This window comes from Dryas octopetala, chromosome 3 (assembly GCF_963921425.1).
Source record: "Dryas octopetala chromosome 3, drDryOcto1.1, whole genome shotgun sequence".
NCBI lineage: Eukaryota > Viridiplantae > Streptophyta > Magnoliopsida > Rosales > Rosaceae > Dryas > Dryas octopetala.
Window position 1 is genome coordinate 26224683 of NC_141368.1, and position 18065 is coordinate 26242747.

General features: G+C 36.1%; 1 protein-coding gene and 1 pseudogene across 4 annotated transcripts in view; both read right to left on the reverse strand.

The window, feature by feature from the left end:
* The window catches only part of LOC147292098 (putative serine/threonine-protein kinase PIX13), a 30341-nt pseudogene extending 25187 nt beyond the window's left edge, over positions 1-5154 (reverse strand). Inside the window, exons 1-3 of the transcript XR_015121119.1 lie at positions 5086-5154; positions 3547-3621; positions 2223-2455 (exon numbers count right to left, since the gene is read on the reverse strand). The product of XR_015121119.1 is annotated as a putative serine/threonine-protein kinase PIX13 (transcript). The remainder of the gene's footprint in view (positions 1-2222; positions 2456-3546; positions 3622-5085) is intronic.
* Positions 5155-10608: 5454 nt separating this feature from the next.
* On the reverse strand, positions 10609-16301 carry RAP74 (transcription initiation factor IIF subunit alpha RAP74). 3 transcript variants are annotated; one of them, XM_086238213.1, is made up of 11 exons: positions 16133-16301; positions 15812-15990; positions 15500-15679; positions 15235-15393; positions 14739-14884; positions 14218-14585; positions 13483-13601; positions 12038-12172; positions 11551-11754; positions 11186-11389; positions 10609-10874 (listed from the first exon to the last, which is right to left on the reverse strand). In XM_086238213.1, exons 2-11 carry the CDS (start codon positions 15815-15817, stop codon positions 10785-10787), a joined length of 1611 nt encoding a protein of 536 aa, XP_086094339.1. In that variant the 5' UTR covers positions 15818-15990; positions 16133-16301; the 3' UTR covers positions 10609-10784. The 3 variants fall into 3 exon arrangements, with proteins under 3 accessions (XP_086094339.1, XP_086094337.1, XP_086094338.1); XM_086238211.1 differs by having other exon boundaries at positions 11536-11754; XM_086238212.1 differs by lacking the exon at positions 15812-15990 and having other exon boundaries at positions 11536-11754.
* Positions 16302-18065: the final 1764 nt, after the last annotated feature.

Consider the following 18065-nt stretch of genomic DNA (forward strand, 5'->3'; position numbering starts at 1 on the left):
CGAAATATGAAAAAAGTAGGCTTATAAAAATGGTCCAGGCCTGATGGGTCGGCCTGGTCCAAAATTTTATGGGCTTTACATTTTTTGTCTTAGGTCGGCTCAACATGGTTCTATATTAGGAGTAATAAGTTGTTTTTTTTTTTTTTATTACAAGGGACAGAGAGGGTTCGAACTCGGGTGTGTGTAGAGGGGAACTTTTGTCCTCGGCCAACTAGGCCAACCCCAATTCACTATTAGGAGTTATAATTGATAAATAGTGAAAACTTATTTCATATTAATTATAGATGTCAAGTGTTAACTATAATTAAAATGTATGAAATTAATAAGCGATTGACGAGTGGAGCTCCATAGGTTTTATGTAAGAGAAGTGGTTTAGCTCAGTCAACCGAATTATGTTATTCCCTAGGGCGTTTTGTATCAATTACTCGTAACCCTGTCAAAATTTCAAGCAGCATAACACCAAAGCTATACACATCGCTCTTCGCACACAAATGACATGTTTAATTTAAGGTGTACATGTGAGACAGAGCACCTGATTTGCTTTACCCAAAAAAAGGCTTATTTTTTTTGTTGAAATGAGACTTTTGTTACTTCATTAGATCAAAGTAAAGTTACAAGAACAATACAAAGACCCAACATAAGGCCTAAAAATAAACAACCAAAAAAACCCTAATCTTAAACAATGAGCATCAGCCATCGCCGCGAGACTCACGCGGCCACTAATGAGCACGAAGGCAGTAGTCGAACGCTAGTTGAAGGATCCAACAAGACAACTCTCACAAAAATTCTAAAACCAGTATTCAAAACGGGTCACCCTATATAAGCAGAACCAAACATCAAAAGAAAATCCTACAAAAGAAAAGAGAACAACCCTAAAATCTAACACCGCAACATCAAAGAGAAACGGCAGCCACTGCTTGAAGAACACCTGTGGGCACGACAAACCCACAACAACATAAACCAAAAAGAATCAGATGGAGGAAGGAGGTGGTGCGCGCACCCAAGTCGAAACTCTACACACCTTCCAATTGATACGTGATGACACACGTTTAGGAGGAGCCACTGCAGATGCCCGATCAAGAAGCAGAGTTAGAAAATGAGGGGGAGTAATAAAGCGGAGGAAGACATAGATGGAGATGAGATAGAGCATGGGGTAAAAGACGGGGCAGAGGATAAGGGGAACAAGAGGAGATCAGATGAGGAACAAAGAAAATCTAGGGTTAGGGCTTTGATGGGGAACTGGAAGAAAATTGGAAGAATAGTGGAGGAAAATTGGAAGAAAATCTAGGGTTAGGACTTTAATCAATGTCATTTACATTGAAAATTCTTAATCCAAAAAGTCTGCTCTAGTGTAAGAGTGCTCTATTCAATTCTCAACAAGTCTTATAAAAAAAGAGAAAAAAAAAATCAGGAATAAATGCAGCCATAAAGATGTTGCTGGATATAACACTATTTCTTACATATGTTCTGTAATGTCTGACATAATGCTGTATTTGGTAGAAAATAAAAAGAAAAAAGAATAAACCAGAAGGAATTTGAAATCATTAAATAGTTATTCATTCCAAATTGGCAGCTATATTTCTATATGGTTACTAGTTACTACCACCGTTTCTATCTTCTCAGTAACAAAATAGAGCATAATACATATTACTAAATGAGAGATAGAAAGCTTGGGATAAAAAAGAGCAAACCCCATCAAGTAATATGGTTGAGGACTTGATATTCCTATGTATATATGACTAGCTTGTTCTTCTAAAGTGTGCAAGAAAGCCAGTCCCTGAGCTGCTTCAATAGCTATTTTGAGTCTGTTGTCCCAAGATAGTGGTTCAACGGTAGCGCTTCCTACTCAAAATGAAAATTCTAGATCAAGACAACATAATAGTTTTGTGATGTAAACAAGGAAAAACAATTTATTCTCAGTTCTCTGTTTTCGTTATTGATTTTGTACTTGTAAACAGTTGATTCCCCAATTAAGCTTCCTCTCGGCATGCATGAACTCATAAACAAGGAGTAGCTCCTCTTTCTCTGTACAGTGTCCCAATAGCTTGATGAGGTTGGGATGATTGAACCGTTATTAAACATTTGTAATCAATAGGAACACGACAGATCTTTTCAAGTGAGACCCATATCTTGCTGCATTCCTATGGAATTGAAAATAGTAATAATACTAATACTAGTAATAAAGCTAAGGCAATAATGCTGCTCAAAATTGAAAACAGTACCTGCCACTCAGGGAAACCTCGGAAACCTTGTGGGTTAAATTTTTTGATAGCAACCATCATTCCTTTGAATTGCTTAGAAGGTGCAAGTGTCTTCTCATTCACCAACCCTTGAAAACCATCCCAAAGCCTCCCCCACCAACCACTGCTTCTGGCCTGAATTTCCTAGTAGAAGCCTTCAACTCTGAAAAACTGAAAGCTCTTAAGTTGGATTTCTCCAAAACTTTCCCATCAGTCTGTTTCTAAAAATGGACTTCTTCCTGCGCTGCTGCTGGTGTTTGAAACTCTGTTCCTACTGTCATTTCTTGATTCCCCTGGAGAATGACACAAAGTATGCATAAATCATATATGAATTTTGATGATTAAGGAAAAAGAGAAACATTGTAATGGTCTTTTTATAGGAATGATAACATTCCATTCTGTTGATGCTGAAAAATGGTAAAGCAATCAACGTCGAGTCAAACCACGTGGATCCGCTGACCTACCACTGAGTGGATGACACGTCGAAGTGGGGTAGGAACGGGTAGCTGGGTCCGACTAGTGAATAGTGGAGAGAGAATAATATCCAATGCACCATGCGCAAGTACACAAAAGTGAGCAGGAAGGGCACCGGTGTGGTACTGGCCGAAGCTCCTCCGACGCTCAAGTCAGTGTTCAGAGAATCTGTGAGCAGAGTGAGTGAATAGTATAATATTGATTGAATTATCCTTTTGTGACAAGAAAATACCTCTTTTATAGTACTTTTGAAAGAGTGTCAACCAATCCGGTGATGACACGTGTCCCTTGTGATGACTTGCACTGTAGGAGCGCCACATGTCACCTGTCTCGAGGATCCGAGTGAGTTAACACGGGTCGGGGGCCCAAGAGGCTTGAGCTTGGGAGGCCGGAACCTAGGAGGCCAGGGCCTAAGGGGCCGGAGCCTAAGAGGTCAAGGGCTAGGAGCCCCGGAAGGGCTAGTCTTTGAGCTTAGGAAGTCGATGCCTAAAAACCCGTAAGCCTAGGAGGGGCTTAGATTTCGGGCCTAGGCCCAAGCAAATGATGTTAAGCCTTGAACACATTCCTTTAAACTAAACATCACCTAAGAAGCTTCATCTTCATTTCATTCAAAGGTATACCAACCTGGCAACCTTTAATTTCATTGTGATTTTGTACCACACCACTCCCTTCAATTTGCATGACCCCTACCTCTGTAATATTCGTTATCAAAACCGATGCCTCATTCACATCCCTTGTTCCTAGCTTGCATGCCCAGTGCATCCAATTGAACTGTAGGCGATGAAGGTTTAGGTACTGCACACAACCCTTTAGTTTGAATTTGATTTTGTACCACACCACTGCCTTCAATTTGCTTGATCACAGCCTCTATATTACTTACCGGAACAACATTCACATCTCTTGGTTCCTGCATTTTTAGTATAGGTAACAGTGTGACGCAACGTAACACGCAATTAAAAGAGATTAGGAAAAACCAGCGTTAATCCTAAGAAAGAATCTGAAATCCACCAGAGAAATGAGAGAAATCTCAAGGTTTTCTGATTGAAAAAAATAATAATGAATGTTACAAACAGCCAAAAAGGTTATTTAAATACGTTCAGAACCCTAGACGTTCGAAATTCAAAACGGAAATAAAGTATAATTTATGAAACTTTTTCAAAAATACTAAATTGCTTATTTGAAGCCCTAAACGAAGGAATTTGGCCAAAATAGGCCCATTTTTGACACTGGGCCGGGCTGAAGATTGTTCCTTTTTTTGGCCTTCTGGCGGTCAAGTTGTTGCATGAACTGTTCTGTCATTTGTTCTACATCACAGTGTCTGAAGAGATTCATCCAAATTCAGAGCAATATCTTGCCAGATTAGAAAATGTGGAAAAAAAAAAAATGAGAGGCTATCAATTTTCTCTTTGTTGGTGATCACTGATCAGAAAGACCCAAAAGAAGAACAAGAATAATGTCCATTCGGATATTTCCCTAATGAGAAAGAGAACTATATGTTCGTTGGTTGCAGAGACTCTGCTGGGCTCTGTTTTAGAATGTATTAATAATTCACGAGGAAAGCTCCACAGAAATATCCGAGTGGTCCATTAAAATGTTTTGTTTTTGATAAAGAAGAGAAAAGAATGAAGGAAACAGTTTTACAACATTGATGATGCCTAGAAATTGGTTGGAACCACCCTGCATCTTTCTTTCCAATAATTTCCATTGACCAAAAGCACCCATCAATGTTTTTGAGACAGACTTGGAAGACTTATTGTTCCACCAAGTCACTGCAATAGTCAATGTTCTTTTCCACTAGATTTGGCATTGCATACATCTGAAATCTAGATGGAACAAAGCTTGAACGAGGTTACACATGAATAAATAGTCTCTCTAATTAGTAGGTTTGTAAATTTAAGCTTGCTTATCTCCATATGTTATTCTTATAGCAGTATGTGATGTGTGGATCGATAATGGGCCTCCTTGGTTATATTTTGTTATTCCTGATGATAAGGATGTAATTTCCATGACATTGATATCTCTTACAAATAAGATTTGACAGATTATTTGGTAAGGAAACTTGATAACTCTAGAATTGTTGATAATTTAAACAGTAGGCAGTAAAAACACACAATCTATACAAATCCCGGATAACTCTTACATTGTTTTTACAAAACATACACAAAATCCAACAAAAGAAGAATGATAGGTAAAAAATGCAACACAAATCACACAGATGTTGCTCCAACATTTATTGAGGAAAGACAGGAGTCTCAAAATTGACGCTTGGGGAGCAATCCAAGTTAATGTTGTCTTTGGCCAATGTTATGCATATGTTTCTGGTACTGGAATTGAAGGGATCCCATACATTTTTTGTGTCTTCATCGCATACCCCTTCCCGTAAGTGCCCAAGATCCAAAACAGATACAGGCAACTCTTGCAATCTCGAGCACTGTCTCATGTTGAGCTTTCTTAAACGACTTAGCTCACCAATCTCTTCAGGCAACTCCTTCGTGCTGAAGCAATCGGATATGTCAAGAAAGTTGATCCGTCCATTTTTTACATTTCCATTAATAGATCATTTCTGTAAAAAATCAGCCAAATTGAAAATCATTGAGATATCTAATTTGGATCAAACAAATGGACGAACAATAAGTTCGTCTATAAACACCTAAACTTTGATCGCTTAATCAAACGAGAAAACAGTTTCCGCTTTAGCATGATCTATCAATGGAAATATAAAAAATAGACGGTTTGGATCAACACAAAATGACTCGTGTGGGCCCCAAATATTTTTGATAAAACCATCCATTTGTTTTATTAAAGTTAGATAAGCAAATGATTTCCGATTTGGCTAATTTTTTGTAAGGATGATTTATCAATGAAGATGTAAAAAATGAATGGTTCGGATCGACACAAAACAACTCGTGTGAGCCCCAACAAGGTCATACCTCAACATAAATAAGTTGAAATATACCTCAATAGAAAGAGCATATATATATATAGTAGTACTACTCCACTAGGTGATCATAGCTGATAGAGATATAGTAATATCCTCTTGGAGGAGAGAAACTATTTACCCAGTCAAACTCTACATACTTATTTATTTCATATATCCATCAGACTCAACATGTTGGTAACTTGGTACTTGATTTTTTCAATAAAATTCAATAAAAGTCGACCCTCTTATTTATTTAGAAAATTAGGATTAAATATCAAATATTAATAATTTTTAAGGTTCGTTGACTTTAAGTATCAAATTACAATGTTTTTTCATTTTAACTACCAAAACGTTTATGTCATTTCACTTTATATACTAAATTTTAGTTTATGTACCAACTTTTAAAAACATGGTTATTTTTTATTGATTTGTTATTTTTTCAATATTTGCAAGGCTTAAACTTTAATGTTTAATCTATGGGTTATAAGACTTCATCTCTCAAACCTAAATTAAAAACATTAAACCCTTATATAGCAAACCAATTTGTGACCTAATCCAAAATGTTTTGTTTTAGGTTAGTACTTAAACTAAAAAAACTTAATGTCTTGCTGCTTTGCTAAAAAACTATTGATATTTGGTATTTAATCCTAATTTTCTATAATTTTTAAGCAAAACAACAATACACTAATTTATTTTATTTTAGGTACTAACCTAAAGTAAGACATTTTAGATTATGTCACAAATTAGTTGGTTATACAATTGTGCCTGTTTCAAATTCATAAAAATTTTAAATTTATAAGAGTTTAATGCTTTTGATTTAGGCTTGGAAGATAAAGTTCTATAATCTAGAAACTAAACATTAAAGTTTAAGCCTTGCAAATATTGAAAAAACAACAAATCAATAAAAAAAGTTAGGATTGTTCAACAGTCACAGCTCGATATAACCATATTTTTTAAAATTGGTATTTAAACTGAAATTTAGTATCTAAAATAAAATGACATAAACATTTTTGTAGTTAAAATAAAAAAATATTATAATTTGATACCTAAAGTCAACGAACCTTTATTTATTGGCTTATTTACTAGTTTGCCCCCTAAAAGTAACTTCAAGTCTCACTTTACCTCGTAAGGTTTATTTTGTATCACATTGCCCCTAAAACTAATTCTAGTATATCATTTTGCCCACTTTCTATTTTTACAAACTTTGAAAAATTAATTAAAAATAGCTCCAGATTTAGACAAATACACAGAAAATTCCTAGGGACTTGTCTTGACTAGTTCTAATTTACTACGGGGTCAAATTATCAATTTTCCCTCTGAGAGTTTCCATAAAATTTGGGAAGTTCAAATTTATTTCTAGAAATTTAAAATAAATGTCCTTCTATAAAAATTCTAAAATTTCCGTGAAGTCTTAGATTAATTCTTAAAAATATTTTGGAAATTACCAGAAACCTATTTTAGATAATTTTTCCGAGACTTTATGAAAATTCTAGAATTTATTTTATATAGGGAAATTTAATTTTCTTTAAGACCAAGAGGTCTTTTGGATAGCAAGTGTTCAAAAGAAAGGTAGTGTTATTGACATATTGTTTAGAACACCAATGGTGCAAACCTCGTATTTTTTGGGAATTTAAAAGATTATCCTATGAATTTCCGAAGAGTAGAGAGTATTTTAATTTTTTGGAAACACTCGGATGAAAAATTGGTAATTTGGCCCCATAGTAAATTATGAGAGCTGCTATTTGCACACCCTTTTTTTTTCTTTGTGCACACCCCTATAATTTAATTTGTGAATTTATCTAATTAACACAAAAGGAAAAAACATTAAAGGACAACCCTTACACACCTATCAACTTAGACAAAAAAAAAAAAAAAAACAGACACACACACCACCTCTACCCGACCCACACCTTCCTTCATTCCCCTCCCTCACTGGACCACCTCCCTCCCTCCCTCCCCCCGTTTCACCGAACCCACCTAGCCCTTCCCCCCTTACCGAACCACTACCCTCCCTCCCCCTTTCTCTCTCTCCCTTCCCCACATGCAGCACCACCCTCATCCCTCTCTCTCCTCCCCACATGCAGCACCACCCTTATCCCTTTCTCTCTTGCCCGCATGCAACACCACCCTCCTCAATCCTTCTCTCTCCTCCCCACATGCAGCACCACCTCCCTCCCTCCCCCCGTTTCACCCAACCCACCCAGCCCCTCTCCCCTCACCCGACTACCTCTTTCCCTCTCGCACCCTCCTCGCACCACCCTTCTCTTTCTCTGTCCTCCCAAGCAGCACCACCTCCCCGTCACAGGCCATTTAGAACTGGTCCGCCAAAACGGTTAGTTTTGTTCAGCAAACAGCCACCGAACAACCAGGAAACGTTCGGCGGATGACTGCAGAACCGAAACTAACAGTTTCGGCCGACCAATGCCGAATGGCCTATGACGAGGAGGTGGTGCTGCAGGGGAAGAGAGAGAGAGAGAGAGAGAGAGAGAGAGAGAGAGAGAGGGAGGGAGGGAGGTGGTGCGGAGAGGGTGCGAGAAGGAATGAGGTGGTTGGGTGAGGAGGAGATAGGATGGGTGGGTCGGGTGAAACAGGGGGAGGGAGGGAGGGAGGGAGGTGGTCCGGTGAAGGGGGGATTGGGTGTTTTTATTTTTTTGGACTGAGGTTGTCTGGAGAGGGAAGGGGAGGGAGCTAAGTGGGTTGGTGAAGGGGTGTGTGTGTTTTTTTTTTTTTTGTCTGAGGTTATGGGGGTGTGTTGGGTGATGAGTTGTGGTGAGAAATTTTGTGAAAATAGATAAAATAGGGATATTATGGTAATTGGGAGGGGTGTGTATTTGAGAAAATTTAATTGTGAGAGGAGTGTGAGGGGATGAAATGAGAAAAAGTGTGAAAAATGTGTGCAAAAAGAAAAAAGAAAGTGTGCAAATAGCAGCACTTTAAATTATTAGTAGTCAAGACGAGTTTGTAGGAATTTTTCGTGTATTTTTCTGAGTCTGAAGCTATTTTTAATTAATTTTCAAAATTTGTAAAAATAAAAAATGGGTAAAATGATACACTAAAATTAGTTTCATGGAGTAATGTGATATAAAATAACAGTAGTGCTAGACATCCCACATTTTTATACCATAATTTCATACTACCTTATGTGGCAACTTACATGGCATTCATGCATTGGACACTAAAAAATAAAAACAAAAATCCAAAAAGAAAAAAAAAACTTTGTCCAGTAAAATAATGACACGTAAGATGGTATAAAAATATGGTATAAGAATGTGGTAAATATAGCATTATTCATAAAATAAACCTTAGGAGGTGAAGTTAAACTGAAATTATTTTCAGGGGGTGAATAATAAATAAGCCTTATTTATTTGATATCTTCTTGGCCAATTTAAAATGAGAATAACTTGTTTGCACCTGTGATAGAGGCAAGCTTGTGTAACGGAGAGAGAGAAAGAGAGAAGGAGAGAGAGAGAGAGAGAGAGAGAGAGAGAGAGAGAGAGAGAGAGAGAGAGAGAGAGAGGATACCAGCTCCCGGGGCATGTAAGTCCCCCTCATTTATAATATAGAAAATTAGGATTAAATACAAAATATTAATAGTTTTTTAATAAAGCAGCAAGACACTAATTTTTTTTTTGTTTAGGTACTAACCTAGAGTAAAACATTTTGGATTAGGTCACAAATCAGTTTGTCATACAGTTGTGACTGTCGAATAGTTACAGTTGTAATTGTCGAACAGTCACAGTTGTGACTATTTAAAATTTATAAAAAATCAAAATTTTTAGGGTTTCATACTTTTGATTTAGGTTTGGGGGATGAAATCCTATAACCCAAAGACTAAATATTAAAATTTAAGCCTTGCAAATATTGAAAAAAATAATAAATCAATAAAAAAGTTATAACTGTTAGACAGTCATCAGTTCGATATAACTATATTTTTTAAAGTTGGTACCTAAGCTGAAATTTAGTACCTAAACTGAAATGACATAAATGTTTTAGTAGTTGAAATGAAAAAACATTATAATTTAGTACATAAAGTCAATGGACCTTTTATAATAAGCACTCTACATCAATTATTTCAGACAGCCCTCAAGCTTTTACGTCAAATATTATGAATTGTGTGATATATTTATTTTTATTTGTTTTAATTTCAGTCATTTTTACATACAAATTTAAGTGTTATAAATTAATCCATAGATGCGACCTCACATATACTTGTAAAATTATATGAATACAAGTATTTTCATATTTACACTCTTAAAATAGAAATAAGAGCTACTGCAAACCCAAAAACTACTGCTTAATAATAAGGGCTACTTTGTTTTGTGGGTTTTGTATATGTATATGAAATTAGAGCTGAAAAAAATGGCTCCAGCACGTTCCAATTGGCCAGTGAGAACTGAGAAGACTGATGTTGCCAACAGATCGAGCCTAAGAGAGAGGGACTCAGATGATGATATATAACGCACAATCCTATTCCTAGTTTTGCAGTCTGGTCGTGGAAAATACCATATAAAGATAAATAAAGATCGAAGAGGTTGTAAATGGAAGGAAAATGGAGACCGGCATGGCACAGCGGCACTAACAGAGATGAGGACACAGTGAGTGAGAGAGAAGAGAAGAGTTATGCTACGTAGGTTTGTTGTTGGGTGCCTAGCTCGATCATGCTCTTGGTGATTGAGGCGTAACAGGAGGGTCAAAAGGGTATTTTAGTCCAAAAAGTGTCCAAAAGGTCAAAAAATAGATTATTTTGAGAGCTGAGGGTTAAAGATGTCTCTCCTAGCAATGGGAGGAGTGTGAGAGTGTATTCATGCTTGCTATGTATTAAGTTTAAATTCCTACAAGGTAAGGAAGAATACGAATTTGGATCTTGCTTAATATGGATTGGAAGATAGTGAAATTAATTCAATTAAACTACCATGAATCTAGAAATGCAATCAATTAAATTCGACTTGCTAGGCCACTATGCATTGGAAAGACAAAAAATTAAAAACCCAACTTCATTGATATACAAAATCACTGTAGAGAAATAGAGCCGCAATTGCACAGGTCAAGATACAGTACACCAAACATAATATTCAAGGGTAGAAGTGCAGTGATTCATCACAAGGTTTGGCCAACTGTATTGTTTAAAACCTAATATACGGTGGGTCCAATCATTTTTCTCTCAATACAACATAACTGGATCCATTGGTCTTCTGTATCTTAGAAATTCTCCTCAGGATTTCTGCAAAAGCATTCTTGTCCTGCACCATCATAAACAGACGCAAGAAATATGAATAACAATACAACGCTTCAAAGTATCGAGGCTAATGTTTCTACAAACATATGAGAGCATAAATGAGATAAACTAAGCCACAAATGCTATATCTTAAACAGTACACATGCACGCTGTTAAAATAATTGCTCTAGAATTTACCAAACCAATTAGAGAGCATGTCTTCAATGGACACTCTGGAAATAGTCACACGTTAATTTCAGGGAGGATTATACAGAAGAGGGAAATGCCTGGAAAATGAGTCGAAAAGTAGTCAAAAAAAAAAATGATAGATCATACCTCTGGCAATCTGAGTCTTGCCTTAAATTTAGCTACAAGATCCTGTGTGGTAACTGGTGTCTTTTGCATCAAAACAGCCCTGATTTCTTCCTCAGTGACGGGTCCACCAGATGATGTTGACCCCGCTTTGACTGATGGAGTTCCTTTTTGTGGCATACTAGTTTTAGAAGATGCAGGCTCCTCTTTGATAGAAGGTTTTTGTTCCTGATTTAAATAAAGCAAAAAATGAATACCATCATTAGTCAGCATGGGGGGGTTTCAAAGCTTCCAAAAAGAAGAGTGATCGAGAAACAAAAGTTAATAACATGCATTTTCCTTTTTCTTTTTTCTTTTTTTGACAAAAAACATACATTTTCAGCCTTCACCTTCTTTGGAGGTGCACTGTTAGATGTCTTAGCGTCATCACCATTTAATTTTCTCTTTCCCTTTGAAGACTTGGTGGTAGATGGGGTTCCTCGAGCAGACCCAGAAGGCATTGATTTTAAGGGACTGTTGTCAGATGGTTCCTCTTTTGGTGCATCCTTCTGTTTTGGTGCCGGAACTTGAGGAAGGCCAATATCATCATCCATCTGGGAAAAACCAAAAGAAAGGGCCAATTAGTGGAGAAAGAACTGCAACACAATTTTACAGTACAAAGCAAATCTTCAAAAATGTCCCAGCCGATGCATACACCAAATAGGTATCTTCAACATAAATGCCCCATGACTTTTCAGAATGCATTTAGTGCAGGAGAAAAATATAATCATACCATTGGTGTAGTTCTTACAAAATGAATGGGCAGTGTAGGCTTTAAGTTGACATTGTAAAAATATACTAAAATTAGGTACCCCAGAGAATAAGTAAATAACCTACATCGTCATCGTCATCGTCATCGTCTGCATCTGAATCATTCAGCCCACCAGCTCGCCCAAGTAGCTTCTTCAACTCTTTTCCTGATTTGCTTAGTCCACCCTCCACTTCATTATCATCATCCTCGTCATCATCATCCTGTGAAAAATTATACAATGTGATCATAAAATTCAGGATTTCTGGGGCCCTAGACCCTCCATATACATTCACTTTTTTTTCTGGTTTCTGGCGAGCACTCACAAAAATCATTATAAGAACTCAAAACCAAGATTCTAACATAGCAAAGTAAAAAAAAAAAATGCCACCAAACAAAAATTTTACAATTGCATCAAAGCATTGTGCATCACTTAAATATTCCTGATTACTCATCTCACAGCTTAAGCTTACACAATTAAGAAAAGTGGGGAAGCTAGGAAAGGTTTGGGGGTTTTTTATCGTTCCACATTTGGGGGAGATTTTTTCCATGAAAAGTGTATTTGGATTGACCTGGTTCTTATTTTTGGATTGGAGCTTTAAAAAGAATTTTACAATACTTAGGCCTAACAAGGACTTTTTAAAATTTAAAGGCCTTGAGGTAGTTGCCTCACTGCAGTACGTGCAGGGCTGACCCTGATAAAATTGTACAAAGAACCACAACTTACAAAGCCTTCGCACCATGGATAGAAATGAAATACGAGTGCATGCCCTACCACTCTAGCACCAGGTACATGGTGGAAAAAGCATATAGATGTGGAAACAGAATACGAAAATCATAAAGCATTGTAATTTAGAAGAATCATCTCAAAATTGAGCCTTAACCTTGAACAGAAAATAGCACAAGGTATATCAACATGTGAAGAAACTAGCAGGAAAACCATAGACACACCCCCAAATTGACCATGCAAGATCAGGACAGATTCCTTATTTTGATTGCTGTTAATAAAATCCACAGCATATTTTTCGAAACTCAAAGAGAAGTTCAAATCAATATGAAGATAAAAGCCGAACATTAGTTTCTAACTATTCTCTTAATCAGAATAGGGTCTGTAGCAATAAAGTACATTCTAGTTAATACATTGTCATAAATCAAATACCACTCCAACCAGCCCCCACCCCCCAACCTTTTTTTTTTTTTTGGCTATTCTGGCTTTCCAAATTAAATTTTGCACCCAACAGATGCCGAGCCAGGAACACTTCTATGGTGGTTTGTTGTATTATTTCCATTACTTGTCTAAGGTACTTTTTCTACCAAGAAAATATCTTCCTCCTATTGTAAGCCTCCTCCATTATTATTATAAAATTGATGGCAACCAGACCATAGAAAAATTGGGGTCTGTACATATATCTTGAAAACAATATACTTAATAGTAGGCCCTAAACTTAACGAGAAGAGTTGAGGATACAAGGCAACATAACACATACTACAGAAACCCCAAAATAACTAATTACAGAACATGTGGGCAGCAAACCTGTTTAATTTCTGGAGGAGCTGGAACCTCAGGTGCCAATAAATCTTCCCTTTCCTCAGGATTATTACCAACAGCTTCATCATCATCAGTGAAAATTTCTTCATGCTCCCAATCATCACCTACAAAAAAGGAAGAATTATAAGATATATGAATGGTATATGTAGATATAAATGCAGACATAATTAACAATGGACTTCATCAGGTGCCTTTCATGCAAAAGAAGATTTCTAGACAAGACTCGGATAACATTTAACACCTGATAGCAGTATAGCACAGGTATTATATGATCAAGTTTTTAGCCAATCTTCCCCACCACAATGTAAGACCCATCTCTCAGTACAATGGACTTCATCAGATGCAAGATCTAGAAATAAAAATCACTCTCATGAAACAGAAGGTAACCAATTGATAAGGCTTCTCTAATAAATGACTGTAACATGGAACTAAAAGAGATTTCCAGATTTATTAAGTAATTAAGTACTTTACTGAAAGAGATGGATAATGACCATTAAACTTGTACGAGACACATAAAAAACACTGTAAAAATGATGCGACCACTAGGCCTATATTTGCATGATCTTTCCACGGAAAGTAGGACCAAACTGAAATCTTCTGAAATTTGTGGCGATAAATAATGTTATTGTGTATCAATTATTGAGCATAGAAAGGAAGAACGAAAATAATGCTCATGATAACTTGTTTATATAACAAAGTACGGAAAAGATAAATTCTTACCCTTCTCGATATCATCATCATCCAAGTCATCTCCTATCCCTGCACCTTCATCATCCTCATCATCGCCACCTCTTTTGTTGAGTCCAAGTCTATTTTTCCTGCTTTCCTCTTCTTCCTCATCCTCTTCTCCTCTGTCTGAGGCATTTCCTTCATCATCATCACCAGTTGTTTTTTTGCGTCCCCTCCCACCAGCCACACCATTCTCCTTGTCATCTTTCTCCACTTCACCAAAGGCAGCAGCTCCATTATTTGCAGCTTTCATCATCCATCTTTGATAACCATCTGCAGTCTTTTTCCTATTCTTCATCTTCTCTTCAGCTTCCTCCAAAGTAAGCTGCTTATATTGTGCAACCTTGTTAAAGTTGAACCTACGAGATGTCATCAAAAACCCCTTTGATGATAAGTAAATGGTAAAAAAATTATAACCATCTATGGCAATTATGGTAAGCTTTTCCTCAAACAGAAGAAAAGAAAAAGAAAAACAAGAAAAAAAAAATCTAAAAGAGATAGGTCACACATACCAAGAACCAGCAGGAATTGCAGAAAACTCCTTTCCTTGCAACATTAGTAGGTAGTAAGTTGCAGATTGTGCACCTTCAAGATGACCCTGGTACTGAAACTGGCCAGTTTCATCCTCCAAAACCCATGGTTTATTCTTGTACTTGTCCTACGTAATGAAATTTAATGTACTAAGAAAACAGTGAACACGGCAAACTGTCTCAATCTCCGTTCATGAAATAACTTTTCAGTATACAGTTCATGAAATGCTTCACAAACTGACTAATTTGAAGTAAAATATAAAGATCAGGCACCATCACAAAATACCAGTTATAAATCCAAAAGTAGCAAGTAACAACATATGTAGCAAATTGCAATGCACATACCAAAATGCTGCTACCATTCGAGTTACAAGTATAATCAATACAACTTATAGAAACACAATCTCCCAGACCTACTTAAAAAAAGGGTCAAAACCAAGAACTTATTAGCCAAATGGGTAAAAATAGAATTGAATACCCTCAAGGTTTCAGTAAGTTGGCGTCCTTGTAGTCCATCCTTATGAAGAGACCATTTATTTTCGGCATTTTTCTTCTTCGAAAAATTCGGCAACCCCGTCACAAATCTACCAATGAAGTAGTTCTTTTCGTTGACAGTACTCGCACGAACATTATATTCCTATTACAAAAACACCTCAAAACACATAAAACCTTTGATTTCAACATATATGTACATATGTATGTATGTAATGAGAGAGAGAGAGAGAGAGAGAGAGAGAGAGAACTCGAATTAAGCGAGTGACGGTGGCGCCACATTCAAAGCACTTGGCATGGTTCTCAGCCATGGTTTTGCCGCAGGTCAGGCACAGAGTCATGTGCTTGCAATTACTTCCGTACAAATCCGACGTCGATCCGCATCCACCACACGACGGCCTCAGCAACAAATCGGTCGACATTTTTCCCTCCTTCAAAACCACAAAATTTTCCAGCGAAACAAACAGCAATTCAGAGAAAATCCTAAACCCATTTAAGGAAAAATTAGGGTTTCAACATTGCCAAGCTAAGCCAACAATTTAACAATTCAATCATTCAAATACCTTCATATATCACAAAATTGAGAACCGTGTTTGAGTTTCGATTATGAGTTTGATTTGAGAGTTGGTTGGGTTTTTGGAGGTTTTTCTTGTTACGGTGAAGAGGAGAGGGCTTTTTTGGTTTCGGTTGATGAATTGAATAAGAATATCAATATATGGTAATTACGTCAGCTTGGACAGTACTGAACTAGGGTGGGTTCGGTCCGGTTACCGAGCCGAGACCGGTTTACCGAAGAAGTCAAAGTTTCATTTTCAATTCCTGCAAAATTGACTAAATTCAATCCACCCAAAAGCAAGAGGAGGTTACGAGGATTGAAACTATACCTTTAATTGCCCAAAATCACCACTGGATTCGCCGCCGGCCTTTAGAGTTTCGATTCGGTGGTTGAGTGCGGCGGGTTTCTGGGTGATTCACGGGTATGGGGAGAGTGGCCGGAGAAAGCTCACGGCGTGAGAAAGAGATGAGTGACAAGAGAGAATCACGGGGGGAGAGACAGAGAGAGAGAGAGAAGAGAAAATGAGAGGAGAGATGTGATGGACTGACGGGGTGGGGAAACAGTAACGCTACACTTACCATATTTTTATACCACAATTTCATAATATTTTACATGATATTCATATATTGGACACTAAAAATTAAAAAATAAAACCTAAAAAAGAAAAAAAAATACCCTTCCAGTAAAGTAATGACACATCAAATAGTATATAAATGTGGGAGAAAAAATATGGGACAACTAGCATTATTGAGGTGGAAAACGCTGGAGAGAGAAGGAAAGAATAAAAAAAACTGTTTTAGTTTGTTAGAGACTTAGAGTTAGTTTTTTTTAGTTTTAGGAATTTAGAGAATTAAAAATTTCATTAAAATTAATTAAAATTTAAAACAGATAATTTAATAGATACCAACTCATTTAAATAGTTTTTAATAGCATACTAATATTATAATACCAACATTAATACAAACTATAATGAACATATAATAATCAATGGACCCTAAACTAGTTTATATAAACTAGTATAATAAACATATAATGAACCATAAACCCTACTATAACAAACATATAAAGTTATAAGCTAGTTTATATACTCTCTTTTTTTGTCATTAAACTATTTTCTATATACCTTGAAACCTCTAGTAGTATAGTTTATAGAATATATAAAACATATAGGTTTAATGTTTTGGTGTTTTGGGGTTTGGGGTTTATAGTATATATAAAACCTTTCTATATAATTTATATAATACATTTTTATAATTTATATAAAACATATAATTTATATGTTTTTTAATTTATATAATACATTTTTATATAAAAACTAATTAAAAATACCCTAAAAATAATATTATACCATATCATAAATATTTCTATAGTTATATACCAACTATAAATTATATATATAAGGTATAAGAACTTATAAAAATATATTATTCAACATTTTTACATAATAAATATTTGGTTCAATTAAAATAATTATATTAATTATATTATATATTTATATACTCGGTTCGATTCGATTTACCGACGGTTCCAAAGTAATGTTGCAGAGAAGTGACAAAATAAATTTGTAGTCATTTGGAACATAAATTTAATTTGTCCAGAGCTAAGACAATTCTTGTTGAGTTGTTGCTGGTGTGGATTAAATCCCTTCATACCTACTCTTTTTGTTATCAGAAATGAGTAGTTTACTACCTTTAGGAATTCCATGTTGATCTATTATCTGTACAGAAAAGCTCACAGAATACTCCGACATCTTGATCTAGAGCAACCTGAAACTTAAGGTTGATGTCAACTTTCTGCATAGGTTAAACTTATTCTATGATACGGAGCCTGTGAGCCAGGTACTTAATGAGAAATGCAATAATCTTTATAAAATATCCATTTTTGTTTTCCACCTCGTCAACAACAATTTTTAGACCTACTCAATTTCGATGGCAAGTAGAATATTTTCAACCCCTTTGTTTTAAATGATTCTTGTGATGCAAGCAGTGGATTGTTTTTTGTCTTTTGTTTCTTTCAATATGCAGATGAAGGAATAACCAGTTCAATTTATTTACCTACTGATGTTAGGGATGTTGCCTTTGCTCTTATTCAAGCATTTGAAGTTCCTTCAGCTAGTGGAAGATATTGTTTAGTTGGACATGTTACACCCATTTCCGAGGCTCTGAAGATTCTACAAAAACTTCATCCCACATATTGCCTTCCTGAAAAGTAAGTTATCATTTGCGAAAATGCCACAAATTGGATACTTTATTTCAGTAATG